The following is a 14,381-nucleotide window of genomic DNA, read 5'->3' as shown; positions in this document are numbered from 1 at the left end:
AAGATCATAAACCCCAGGAAGAGGATGAGTTTGGAGTCTACCTACTGTGAGGATCATGTTTCAGAACAGCTTGGGAATGGCACCTGCTTGTACCACTGTCCTAAAAAAGCCACATTCCCACGTGAAAAATCCAGGGAAGGAATCTGTCCAACTTGAGAAAACCTCGTGTGCAGAACAACCTCCAAGCCTGCTAAGTGCCTTTAAATCAGGCTCCCTCCCCTACAGGAAGGAATGCACTCTGGATATAATTAAAGGTGCCATCTCAGCTGATGTTTATCGCATTCTATATCCCTGTATTACCCAGCTCAGGTCACTAACAGCAGCATATCGAGATGAGTTCTTGAGTGACTGCAGTCTTCGCAGGCAGATCTCTTGCATTCAGACACATACAGCCCCCAGATCTATTAAAACCATCTTTTTAATAATGCCTAATCAGATCCAATCTTTTCCCTCCTGAGTGTGTGTTGTTGGGTAGGCAGAGGAAGATTAGGAGTTTGTGAGGCCCTGGGCCAGAGCAAGGGGGTGCCCCTCACCACCCCTTCCACCTGTAGTATCCCCTAACCCTCCCCCCTTCCTGGTTCCTGCCAGGAAGCGGGGGAAGCCCCTGTACTCCGATCCCACTCCCCGGCCCCACTCCCCAACAGGCATGCCGGGGGGTGGAGTGGGGTGGGGCACAGAGGCACCCATTTTTCTGCCCTTCCCCGCCATTGTCTGAGGCCCCTGGGCACAGGTCCCATTGGCCCAGTGGCTAAGCCGCCACTGGTTGTAGGTTTTAATGACCACATCCTTCTGCCAGAGCAAGGCCGTGGGGTTTGATGGGCAGGTGGGGCCTGGGTTACTGGTTTCCCTTGGAGGAATTCAGCACTGATGGCACAGAGCAGGAAGATATGAGGTGGTGGGAAAGGAGTTTGTTGGCTCTGAATATATTGGCAGTCTTTGGAGCTGATTCTGGATGGCTCATGACTCTGACGGCACGGCAGGCAGATCGAGGAAGGGGGATCATTCCCCTCGATTTGGCACTGGCGAGGCCTCATCTGGAGTACTGGGTCCAGTTTTGGGCCCTACACTACGAGAAGGATGTGGAAAAATTGGAAAGAGTCCAGCGGAGGGCAATAAAAATGATTAGGGGGCTGGAGCACATGACTTATGAGGAGAGGCTGAGGGGACGGGGATTATTTAGTCTGCAGAAGAGAAGAATGAGGGGGGATTTGACAGCTGCTTTCAACTACCTGAAAGGGGGTTCCAAAGAGGATGGAGCTCGGCTGTTCTCAGTGGTAGCAGATAACAGAACAAGAAGAAATGGTCTCAAGTAGCAGTGGGAGAGGTTTAAGTAGGATATTAGGAAACACTATTTCACTAGGAGGGTGGTGAAGCACTGGAATGGGTTACCTAGGGAGGTGGTGGAATCTCCTTCCTTAGGTTTTTAAGGTCAGGCTTGACAAAGTCCTGGCTGGGATGATTTAGTTGGGAATTGATCCTGCTTTGAGCAGGGGGTTGGACTAGATACCTCCTGAGGTTCCTTCCAGCCCTGAGATTCTAGGATTCTATGACATTCTGCTCACTGGGGGATCTTATAGGTTTCTGGATTCCGAGGCCAGAAGGGCCCATTGTGATCATCTCATCTCACTTTCTGCAGAACACAGGTCAGATGCACCTACCGAGACATCAGCAGTACCAATGCCTCTGGGAAATAAGCAAAGCAAAAGGATTTGCCAGGCAGCATATCGCTCCCTGCTCCCTTCCCTGCACTGGTCACGGGGGGCACAGGCACCCCCAAGCCCAGTTTATATTGGCCACTGAAGGCTAGTGTGTGCAGCCTGTATTTGGGGAGCATTTACTCACTCAAGTAGCCCCACTGACACCAGCAAGATAGTTTGCATGGTTCCAGTGTGAATACGGGTTGCACTATCTCACCCAGCTGGGCTATGATGGATGGCGAATGCCCTTGGGCAGACAGCTTCAGACGGAACAGGACCGATCCCTGGACTCCATCCAGAACTCAAACTGAGCACCCAACAGCAGGGCAGAGCTCCTCTCCTAGCACCGCTAAGCTGGCCCGGAGCAGCAGTCGTAGGATCTGGTGCGACTTAAAGCTCCGTTTTCAGAACAATGCAGCTGAGGGATCAGAGTTACCCATGAGAAGGCTCCAAACCCTGAGGGGGCTCCCATAAGCCAAACCTTTGGAGGCTCACCCCCCTGCAACTGCAAAGCCTTAGAGCCAGCAGTTTCCAAAGCAAGGGGTCTGCACTGGATGGAGGGATGAGCCAAGAACAAACAACAGAGCTCCCGCAGCTACCTCTCGGCCCGAGCCAGGTGGTCACGGGACAGCACTCCTCTATTAATCTGCCCTCCTTGTCAAGGTGACACCTGTTTATAGACAGTGAGGTGCTGAGCAGATTGCCAGGAATTCGCAGACTCATGCGCGCCTTGTGCTAATATGGCTAGATGGCAAAGTGGTCTTTAATGGACCGTGAATCCCGTAGCAAGAGAAAAGGCTATCAGTCACCACAGGACTTTATAAGGTCTTAATATAAAAGAAAGAGAAAAGAAGCTAGAAAGGGGAGAAAGGAAATTGCTCTGTGCTAGCTCGTGTGGATGCAGTGCCTTCTCTCGGGGTCGGGACCTAGGGCGCACACACAGCTCACACACAGGAATGCGCTTCCTTGCATACAAGAGTCTAAGAGTCCTCTGGGTGGATCCCTACCTGATGGGGGCCCCTCTGCCCTGCGCCGGCCTCAGCAGCACCGTGATGGTGCTCTCCGACTCACTCAGAGGCGACGGCATGTCCCCGTAGTCGAAGCTGGGAGCTGTAATGGAAGCAGAAGCAGGGGTAACTATTTTTGAACATGCATGCAGTGAGGTACCATCCCAAGGGGGCCAGCACAAGTTCTGACAGTTCCAGGGTCGTCCTAAGGAGAGGCTACCGGAAAGGCCAGTCTGGCATTAGGTGTTTGTCAGCTAAGCAGTACCAGCGCTCGGTTTCCCACTGGATATTATGAATGATATTTTTGCACACTTGTAGCACTTTTCATCTGAGGAAGTTTACCGCTCTTCTGTGCAGAGGATCATTAGTCTACAAATGGGGAAACTGAGGCACAGAGCAGCTCATGGGTTGCTGAGATCAGGCCACAAGTACAATGAGTCAGTGACCAAGCCAGGAATAGCCTCCAGGAGTCCTGACTCCCATCCCCTCCTCTCCTCATGATGCCGATTCCCTCCCAGTACTAATCACAAAAACAGAATATCAGAATTGTAGCAACCCAACTTCAGTCTGAGGTTTGTAACCTTTGCAAGTGAATGGATGTTAATTACACAGTAATGTCTTTCTGGGGGAAATCTCCTGCCCTGATCCACAGAGGTCCAAGCAAAGCCAAGAAGTTTGTTTCAAACAGGACCTCCTGGACTTGAACTAGGATTCCATTGCACTGACTTGGTGTGTCTCTCGCCGAAGGGTTCAGGGTCCAGCCCTGCAGTCCCGCTAGCTGAAGTCTCTGAGGGCTCTTCCTGAGCCCACAGCAACTAAATGAAGCAGTATTATGCTCGTGCTTGGAGGACAGCACTCGGAATCAGGACTCCTGGGTTCTATTCCGAACTCTGTCACCGATTCATTGTTGGACTGTGGGCCAGTCATATAAAAGCACGGTGCCTCAGTTTCTCTGTCTGTAGAATGGCTCGCCTCTACGGCTGTGAGCTGTGAGGTGAAATTCATTATGCTGTAGATAAAAGGGGCTGTCTAAGTGTCAGTTATAGCCTGGGCTGATGGGGTTTGGGCACTTGCAATGCACTATAGCCCAGCTGCCTGCTGATTGGCTTAGAGCAAAGGCCAGTGCTCGAGATATGTCCAAATACCTATGGGTTCCTTCCACCGTAACAGAGGTGAGTCTGGAACCTCAGGAACTAACCCCTCAGGACGGCGGGGAGGTTCAGAACCCCCCACCTCTTTACTGGGCCAAACCAGCACCTGAGATCCCAGCACCCCCTGAGCGTCACGCTGATTGTAATCAGCTTCAGCCCTTCACCTCCGGGGCTCTGACAAACCTGCTGCTTTCTGACTGCCTGGAGGGGCTAGTTGCACGTTAGGGTGCATCTATCCTGCACACTGAGCCACGAAGGTGGAACCTGGCTTTGTGCACTCGGTGTTTCCAAGCCTGCACTTGAGCATCCACACTGCTTTGCAGACCTGGGGTTACAACTGCAGGACCTGAGTCTCACAGCCGTGCTAATGTGGCCATGTTGCACTACGCAGCCCTTCTAACTTGGGTCTGTGGTTTGAACTGTGTCCACACTGCAAAATGCCAAGGCTTGCACCTGAGCCTCAGCAGGACTGATCCACCCCCAGCAGGCTCCTAGGAGCCAAGTCCTTGCAGACTCGAGTCAGACTGATTTGTGTGTGGATGGAAGTGAGGTCTGGACTTAGTGTAGACAATACCCTCAGACACTCAGTGACCTGACCAGCTTGTGCGTGTGTCACGGGGGATGTCACAGGGATAATAAAGTTTGTGGCAGTGGAGTACATTAAGAATAATGGGTTTTAAAGTCTCAATCAGTGTTGCCAACTCTGGTGATTTTATCATGAGTCCCATGGCAGCTGGTGTCTTTCTTAAATCCCCATCTCTTGGAGTCAGGGGGTGATAAAAGAGTCACAGCTTTCAATTAAAAAATAAAGTTTCTAGCCCTCCTGGCTGTGGAGAAAAGCTGTAAAACGTGACCCCCTCGGCCCAGCAACCAGAAAACAAAGAACTCAATATCATCATTGGTTAAAATCTCACAACGTTTAAAGTAATTGCTTGATTTTGGAGGCCTGACTCACAATTTCTGAACCCTTTGGGCTGGCGATGCTGGTAAATGCATTAGGTGTAATGCAGGAATGACAACAGCTGAGGAAGATGGGGGCTAGTCAGGACATGGATGGGAGCTGATGGACAGATTGCTCAGTAAGTGGGGCTGGTGATCCATGCAGCAGGAGGGCCTTCTGACTCATCTAGTATTGAGCAGATCCCGCTGCACGGTACTCGGAAGCACGGTGATCTGGAGGTGCTGTCCTTTGCATGATGCAAGAAAAAAACAAGGTCTAGGAGCTCGTGGTCATGAAAATCCCATAGTGCTTTGCACAAGTTAGGGCGTTAACCAGAGTGTCCTGGCAAAATTCTGGCTCAGCCAGTTATGTTCTACCTCTCTTATTTCTCCCTAGTACCATCTTCTTCTTTGCTTCCTGTCCTCAACTGCCATGCTGCTGTGTGCTATTGGCACAGCGGCCTCGTTCCAGCTCAGAGGCGGTAGCATTTCAGAGGCGAGGGGAAGGGTTTGCCATGATTCCAGAGTGTGCGAGGCATGTCGGGTTCCTTTGGGATGAAAGGCATTGCACAGATGGGAGGCGCTCATCATTAACTCTCACTGCTGCGAGGAGTGGAAATGCATCCAAGTAGTTTTTGCATCTCCCAGTGACATCCTCCGGCTGACACAGAGAACCTCTGCAACGCCCAACCCTGTGTCCTCCTCTCGCTGTCTGCAGCCCCTGATTCATTAGCAGTGGAGGGGATCCAGGTGACCGCTGGTTTGCAATTCCTGTGCCCCGTTTAGGAAACATCTCACCCCATTCAGAGCTGTTAACAGTTACCCACAGACATTAGCAAACAGCCCTAAGTACTGCATGGCTTGTTAATGGAGCCCAATTAATCCCTCAGTTGTGCATTTCCAACTCAGAGACAGTGGTTGCTTCATTGCTGTAATCGCCTACCAGCAAGTGCGGTCATTGCTGCGTGATGGGATCATCCAGAAGATACAAGCTTGTTTCTCCTTGGGGGCGCCAGCCTCCCTCAGCAGAGGTGGCTAGAGCTGCTGCAGCTCCTAACACACTCGCAGGAGGTGCCTGGTTACACAAAATCCCTGGATTCGACTGCCTGGGCCATGGGGTAGCTGTGTACGAGTCCTAATGACTCAGCCCCCCAGCGGTGGCACAAACCCATCCTCATGGGCCTTGAGTGGCTGATACTCCAGGGAAGGGAAACCATGCGAGTGCCAGGCATGGGTAGACATAACTGGCTCCAGTGCCGGCCCAGAAGACAGCTCCATGGATGGGCAGTGCCACTCCCATCATGCCTCGGGGTGAGGCAGATAACAGCGCACGTAGCCGGACCACACCCTTTGGCACAGATGGAATGTGGCCCAGGAACTCCATGCTGAGCTTTTCTCAGGTAGCCAATGAGCCGACGTCTCGGAGGTGAGGGGTCCAGGGGCTATTTGATCAAAGCAGTTCCCAGTGCCTGCACCCCGAGAGGCGCTCCATGAACACAGAACGAGAGGGATGGCAAGACGTATCCCCGAGGGATGCTGGATACAAGGACCTGCGGGGTGGAGGAGCAGCAGTTCCCCAGCATCATTCTCTGGGGCCATTCAGAGAAAGGACGAGGAAGCCCAATGGAGGGGCTGCCCACCCACTCTCAGGGGCGTCACTACCCCACGTTCACTGGTAACAAGAGCTGCTGAGGGATGTGATAGAACCAGTATGGACACTGGGTTTGGTCCACTGGCAGGAGCCATCAGCCATCAAGATCAGCACCATCTCCATCCATCCCTGCCCTGTACTGCTGGAACGCCAGAGAGGCTGAGAGAGAGGATCATCATTAACTTGCACTGCTGCGAGGAGTAGAAATGCATCCAAGCAGGTTTTGCATCTCCCAGTGACATCCTCCGGCTGACACAGAGAACCTCTCCATCCTCCGACCCCCTGTCCTCTTCTGTCTGCAGCCCCTGATTCATTAGCAGTGGAGGGGATCCAGGTGACGCTGGTTTGCAATTCCTGTGCCCCCATTAGGAAACATCTCACCTTATTCAGAGCTGTTAACATTGCTGGAGCCACCCAAAGGAAATGAGATCTTTGTAAACAAGTGGAGATAAAACTTTCCTGCCACCCCGAGACCTGGGGGACACTGGAGGTGCTGTGTATGCTACTACCACAAAAAAAAAAAAAAAAAAACTTTGGGAAAAGTCTTAGAACAACTTATTGGGCCCGTTTCTTCTGCCCCTCAGCATGTAAAGCCCGGAGCCTTAGTCACCTTGGCTGGAATTTTCAGCTCAGCTCCCACAGTCGAGATTGGATTTTTAAGAGCTTGTCTCCCATTCAGGTAGGTAACCGAGCAGCCAGAGTTTCAGAAGAGCCCCACGTGTTGGGTGCAGACCAGCTGCTGAACTGGTCTGACAATCTGGCCCCAATGGGAGCTTCCGGGAGCGAAGATCTTGTGAAAATGCCAGCCCAGGAGTGCAACTGTGTGGAGCTCAGAGGGCAAGAACTAACGTACGGGAAAACGCCTATAAAGCTTGCCTCCAATACCCGGATAAGCTATAAAAACATCCCCACTCTAACCTCTCCCATTGCAGCTCTCGAAGCGTGAGCCAGGCGCTTTTGGCAAATGGAGACCTCACTCCCTTTGGCCACCAGTACAAGGCTAAAACTACAGCACTTTAAAGCTGCCCAGAAAAGCTCTTGTTGGACTGAACACTGCCTGACCCAGGCCTCCGGCCGGGACAACAAAGGGGGTGGAATTGAGGGGAAGCAGAGGAAGAAACCTCTCTCAGGCCAGTGATTTTATTTTCCTACAGGCCGTTCACCAGCCAGTGTAATCAACAAACTCTCAGGATCTCAGCCTCTCTTCTTCAGGGACTGAAATTTTATTTCTCCGAAACAGGACAGTTTAACATAAGCTGCACCTACAGATCACGTTCTTTCCCCTGAGCCGGAGTCTGCTGCAGGAGCTTATCTACTCCCTGCGGGTCTCACTCCCCAGCCCCCTGCCTGGGAGATAAGGCAAGTCTCTCTACTCCCTTCTGCCGGGCACCAGGGAGAACCTCCCTGCACTCAGCCTGCCCTTTATATCCCAGCAGGCTTGGCTCTGAGTCCCACTTCTACCACATGACCCTGGCACTCCCTTCACCTGGGAAAGTGAGCTGAGCCTGGCACAGGTGAGCTGAGCGCCCCCCCCCCCAGCCTCTTAAAGGGTCAGCTCACCTTGTTAAACCTTTGTTTGAAGCTGCTCAGGAGAGTAGAATTGGAGCCCAAGTCCCAGTGGGGTGGGTTAGCAGGGGATGTAGTGCCAGGCATGTGACACAGGTATTTTATCACCCGTCTCTCCAGCTCATTGCAAGAACTTCGGTGCCAATCCGTCCCTACTTACCCCACTATAAAAGCCCGTTCTTGGTACCAGGAAGCTGTTTGGATGCTGAGCAGCAGCAGAGCTGGAGACCATGCACCATCTGACAAGATGCACAGTCCTCCCCAGCACAGACAGGGTCTCTTATCTCTTCCACCTCAGACACCACTTCTCACTCTGGCAAATAATATCGGTTCTCCGAGCCCATTTGGGGAGAGCTGCAGGGCTGGCGGCAGCATCCCATTTCTCCTCCTGTGGCCCACCTCCGGCGAATGGATCCCATCATGGCCGCTCCAGTGAGGTAGGAAATGTGTTCCACGAGCACCCCAACTCGGATCTAGTGTCATGTAAACAACGCAGCTCGGGGACCGCAGTGCGACTCAATTACCCAGCAGGGCTGTAAAGTGTAAGGCAGCCTGTTTTCCATTTGAATTCTGACTGCAGGGTAGCCGAGGGAAGGGGCAGGGGATCTTCGGAGCATGGAGAATCCATTTCAAGGGAAGGCGTATTTAACAGTGTGAGCCCAGCAGTGGGTGACGGAGGAGGGCGCCAAGAGACTCTGACAGTGCACGGTCAGTCTCCAGCTCAGGCTGACGCCCATCCTGACTGTCACTGAGCAGCCTTGCTGCTGACGTCTCTCTCTTGCCTCCTGGAAGAGCTGTGCAGATTCCTGTAGGATCGGGTATTAGCCCAGTGGGGAAGGGGCTGCCAGTGCACGGGGCATGGGGGAAGAGCGTTCACTGAGGGTGCTGTGGACAGGCAGGATGGGGTGCTCAGAATAGGAGATGGAGAAATTTCTCTTTGTCCAGGGAGTCACCTGTTCAAGACCAAGCCAGAGGGCCACTGGACATTGGCCGAGAGCCACTGCGTGCTGTGGGGGAGTGAGGCAGTGGGTGAGGTGAGGCCGTGGGTGGAGTGAGGCTGTGAGCTCTATCTATTTCTTAGCAGAGAGATAGTCACAGCACTGAGTGGCCAGCTTTTTGGCAGTCCGAACCAAGAGGCTGATGACTGCATAGCCGTGAACTCCCTTTTCTCCCTGTGGCTGGTCCCTGGAGCTCAGGCTGGCAGGAAGCAGACACTGCCACTCTCCAAGCTGCACTTGTCTTGGGAAGAAGCAGAGTCCTGTCTTTCCCCAGCACGTTTTCCAAAGCATGCATGCTAAACAGTGCACACAACTGTGAGTTCCCAAGAACTGGTGTCCACCTGCTGGCTTGCACTTTGCAGCATGGAGTTAGCACTAGCAGTAACTTAAACAGTGCTGGGGCAGGTTCTGTCTAAGTTTAGGGGAGCTTTATCACTGCCTGCTGCACTGAGCCTCTGGAGCAGCAGGGAAGCCAACTGCCACAAAAGGAAAACAAATCAGTGGTTACTCTGGGAAGTGGAAAAAGGGCCAGGGGAGAAGGGGGAAGACAGGATGCAAAGAAAGATCCAGCTGAGACTGCGAGGAGAACTTCAGGGAGGCTGATTTCCTGGGATCTGGCCATGTCACCAGGGTTGTCGCCCCTTCCCCTGTGCCAAGGCTCTATCATGCCCACAGTGGGTTGGGAGTTTGGGCTCACAGGTCGGCATAGATACAGACATGGAAAGAGCAAACCCTTTTTCCCTCCTCTCTAATCCTGCCACCCTCTCCCCGGCCCGAAGCCAGCAAGCCAGCCTCTCGATAGCCTACCGGAGATGTTGGTGGTGATCTCAGTCAGCGCGGTCTGGCCAAAACCCTTGCCAGTGCGCGCCCGCACAGAGAACAGGTAAGTGGTGCCCGGGTGCAGGTTGGAGAAGACGTGGTAGGTCTCGTTGCGGAGCTTGGAGACGGTGCGGCGGGGGCCTGGCACGTTGACGGCTGGGTCCGAAGACTCGATGCTCTGGTAGCTGATCTAGGAGAACATGAGAGATCGTGAGACAGCCGCATAGCTGCCATCGCAAATGGGAGGAGAGGGGGTAGACAAATGGGCTGATGGGGGGAGCGGATTCACAAGGGGAGGGGGAGAGCAAGGGGTCAGCATGAGATGGTTGTGCTGCACGGTGTTTGGGTGGGGCATGCAGATCTGGTCCCTTGAGTGGACGGCAACTGCATGGAACACAGACATGGGGAAGAGATGGGAGCAGTGCGGGGCTGCTTTGCGTTTTTTAAATATAGAAAGAGGCCTCACCAATCTATCCCTAAAACAAGTTTGGTGTTGAATTTGAACCGGAGAACGTGACCAGCTGGGAGCACTAGACAGACCCAAGACTGTGCAAGAAACCTGACAGCATCCTCTGCTATGCCACCTTGAGACCCACACACAGCCCGACCAACACCCCTCCCCTGCAGCCCCCTGACATTCCAGCTCTGGGCCCCCCAATTGCCCACTCTCGAGCAGAAACAGCCTGGGGAGAAAACCCTGATGGGAGCCAAGGTCAGCTAGCACCCAACAGCTTCATTTTTAACCTCAGACCTAACAGCAGATTTGAACCCTCCGCTCCACACCCCCCAGGCTGGTGCACTAACTGACTGTATCACGACCCATCCAGCAGCCACCTCCTCAGGCTTCTAAAGAGTTCCCTTCAGAAACCAGGCTTGTCCTTTGCAGGGGCTCTGGCATGAAAAGCCATTGCAAGGAGATTACAGGGGCATTCAAAGAGGGACATAGAGAGAGATAGAGACCCCACTGTAAAGAGGATAAAAAGCAGGCTGGATCCCACACTCCAAACCAAGGCTCGAAGGTAGCAATAACGATGCAGTAGCCCTTAACCTCTCTGACAGAAAACGGCGGCTCTCGAATGAAAAGCTGAGCCTCCATCATTCCCCATGCAGCGCGGTTCAGGCACCCGCAGTGAAGGAAACATAGATATGCATCAGCTTTTCATTTGTCTGGTTCCGCGCTCTAATAATTTTGTTGATGCCGGAGAGGCCAGCGCAAAGGCTGAAAAGCGAAGAGAGATAAGAGAGAGTCTTGCCTGACTGTGTTTGGGAGACACAGAGGGGCCCTCCCGCAAGCATCCCCATTTGAGAAACACACTGGCCGCAATGTGATATTTTCTTTCTGCACTGAACCAAGCAGAAAGAGACACCCAAAGAAAGTCTCACCTCAGTGCCTTGCTGAGAAAGGAATAAACTCTGCCATCCGCTCCTGTGTTGCCTAACATGCTGGGAGTGGACCAGACCGGTTGCCAGATGCCCAGCGAAACGCAGCAGTCTGGGGACTAACGCTACCCAGAATGTAAATGGTGCTTTGTATTCTCAAAGCACTGTACAATCACTTAAGGATTAGTCCTCACTGCTGGCTTGGGAAGTACCTGGTACTGTCCCCTGGGAACATGGAGACACACAGAGGGCTAACGGCAAATTTTCAAGGGTGGTCTCTCATGTTGGGCACGTCTATGGTTGGATGTTCAACTGCAGAAAGGAGCTAGGTCGGATTTTCAGAGATGCCAAGCACATGCAACTCCAGGTGAAGCCAACAGCAGCTGCAGGCGATCAGGCCCTCTGAAAGTCAGGCCCTGGGTGTCCAAAATGGAGGCACTCAAAAATTACAAGCCACTTTGGGACCTAAGTGACTCAACCAAGGCCACACAGTGAATCAGTGGCAGAGGTAAGATAAGAACTTGGGATGCTCCTGGCTCTATGCGAGCTAAATGATGTAATTTTTATTAGGCTTTGTACCACAGTCTGGTAACTTTTCAAGTCTTAGTTCCAGGACTGTAGATTTGTGATAACCGGATTACAGACATTTAAGAAGATTCTCTTAGAACCTATCCGTGTCTCCATCACCCCAGGTGCTTCTCTGTTCCTGCTGAACAATGCTGAAGAACTTACCTCATATTGCGTGATCAGCCCGTTGGCCTCCAGTGGCTCTTCCCATTTCAGAAAGATCATGTCCTCCAAGGGGGTGAAGGTGAGTGACTCCGAGGCGATGCCTCCGGGGACTAGTGAAACAAAGAGAAGAACAAAGGAATGATGAAATTCTGCAGGGGGACGCAAGTTTGCACCGGGCGCTCGGCCTCACTGAAAGCGCTGCTGGTTAAAGAGGAGTTAAAAGCAAACAAGAACATCTGCATCATTATGCCCCCTCCCTCCCCTCAAAAAACCCACCCTCCTTTTAGACAATGCTGGGGGCACGGCTCAAACCCAGGAGATTCAGCATTCGGGTTCACACACCTCATGTCGGTGCAGCTTCTGGCCCGGACAGGGTTTAGGACTGATTGGTGGCTCTTTGAGGATTGCCTGTAACCCCCAGGCCTTTTGGCCCTCAACCAGCTGGAAAGAAAATAGCAGCCGCAGGGAGTTTTGAATATAAAGGCCAGATCCTCAGCTGGTGGAAGGTAGCAAAGCTCTGTTGACTTTAATAGAGCTGCACCAAATCACCCCGGCTGAGGATGCAGCCTGCAGCATTCCTGAGCTAGGACAGGCAGGGCTCGCACAGCAGCCTCCGGAAACCAGCAGCTACATGGGAGCCGCTGCTGAGATACCTCAGCTTGCTCCAGATGCCCACAGGTATAGAAGTCACTGCAACCTCTGCCAGCTCCCCCCAGCCCAGGGGGAGAAGGCACAAAGCAGCCAGGGGGCAGACTCTTCCTGGAGCGTTTGGAATGGACAGCGTCAGTTCAGTGCTCAGATCAGGACAGCCCAGTGCATTGAGGCTGTCCTGGCACATGGGCACTGGGCGGGGGTCAAGTCCCTGCTCTGCCACAGCCTTCTTCCGTGACCTTGGGCAAGTCGCCTAGGCCTGACTCCCACTGAGATCAGTGAGGATCTGGACCTTGCTCTCGCGGAGCTTCAGTCCTCCAGGTGCCCGACGGAGACAACAGCAATGCTCTACCACACGGGTGGGGGGGTCACGAGGTTAAATACTGTACGGGCTGCGAGGTGCTCAGACACCACAACGAAGAGGCCACACAAGTACCGAGGCTAACGCAGCACAGGGGCCTTCATGGCTTCAGGGCACCCGAGAGTTCGGAAAGAAACACTAAGGGCCTGGCTACACTTGGCTGCGCCACTGTCACGCTAAGTGAAGACGCCACCTACACTGATGAGAGAGCTTCTCCGGTCGGCCTAGGTGCTCCAGCTCCCCAAGAGGCGGTAGCTATGGCAACAGGAGAAGCCTGGCGGTTAGGTCACCATAACTGTGTTGTTCCGTGGGGTGGATTTTCCACATAGGCCTAGCTCCAAAGCTCACTAGTGAACCTTTTCATTGGCTGCCATTGAAGCAAGCCCTACCTCAGTTCAGCCCTGGGACAATGAAACACTTGGCCAGATGGAGCTGCTAAACTGGGCTGAAGAAATAAATAATAGGACAGAGAGGATCATTCCTCTGATAAACTTCTCTCCAATTCCCTCATCCCTGGAGGAGAAGGGGGCACTCTCCTCTCTTATGGCTTCATAGAGAAACCTGCAGCTCTTACCAATCTAGATTTGCAGCCTAGAGGACAGAGAAGGGAACATGGTGTCAAGACTCCTGGCTTCTTTACCCAGCTCTGCAACTGAGCTGCTGCATGACCTTGGGCAAATCACTTAACATCCTAGTGCCTCTGTTTGACCATCAGTAAAATGGAGGTAACTGTCCCACCTTGCAAGGAACACACAGTTAATGTATGTTTCTAAAGTGCTCAAGATCTTTAGATAATGGCTTTGGTAGGTCCTACAAAATCCCTGAGTAGCCACAGGATGGCGCACCCCTTAAGGATGAGTCTGGAATCTGAGAGACAAAGCAGCTTTCATTTTTTCATCCTTACAAAGCACAGGGCAGATCCTCGATACACCTGTGAGTGCTCAGACACTCCCCATGGCTGGCCACTGAGGCAAGGGAGGGATACAGGGTGGGGGTTCTCCGGGGAGGGGAGATCCAGACTAAGGGGCACTGCCAAGGGCAGAACCCTTATCTAGAAGGGCACCGGGATCTGGGAGGGACACGGGGTCAGTGGCAAGCAAGACACCAGCCTGCAGAGGGTGCTCCGGGCTGGAAGTGCTAATTCCCGAGAGGACCAGCAGGAGGCACTGCACCGGTGAGTCTTTGCTTCACTACAGGGATGTTGAGGATGGATCTGCAGCAAAGGGGCTCCCGAACTGCAGTGAAGCAACAGACGCATATTCCTACTTTGGCACCAGACCACCTTGCCCACAGTATATGAACAGAAAAGACTACTTTTCTATGGCTATGCAAGTACTGCTAGATCCAGGGATGCTTCACCAACATCAGTATTGGCTGCTCAGGGAAGGTGCATGATGCTCACATCTTTAAGAACACAAGACTGTTCAGA

At 52.9% G+C, this 14,381-nt stretch overlaps 1 protein-coding gene across 4 annotated transcripts in view; it reads right to left on the bottom strand.

The window, feature by feature from the left end:
- The window catches only part of PTPRU (protein tyrosine phosphatase receptor type U), a 281,840-nt gene that overhangs the window by 92,844 nt on the left and 174,615 nt on the right, over positions 1-14,381 (bottom strand). For all 4 annotated transcript variants that reach the window (XM_075060956.1, XM_032802871.2, XM_032802873.2 and 1 more), the window contains 3 exons: positions 11,941-12,050; positions 9,817-10,018; positions 2,705-2,807 (listed from right to left, as the gene is read on the bottom strand). In XM_075060956.1, the coding sequence (XP_074917057.1) occupies positions 2,705-2,807; positions 9,817-10,018; positions 11,941-12,050 (415 nt within the window). The remainder of the gene's footprint in view (positions 1-2,704; positions 2,808-9,816; positions 10,019-11,940; positions 12,051-14,381) is intronic.

Source organism: Chelonoidis abingdonii, chromosome 25, assembly GCF_003597395.2.
Source record: "Chelonoidis abingdonii isolate Lonesome George chromosome 25, CheloAbing_2.0, whole genome shotgun sequence".
NCBI lineage: Eukaryota > Metazoa > Chordata > Testudines > Testudinidae > Chelonoidis > Chelonoidis abingdonii.
The sequence above is the reverse complement of the archived record's forward strand: the minus strand, read 5'-3'. Positions and strand labels throughout refer to the sequence as shown.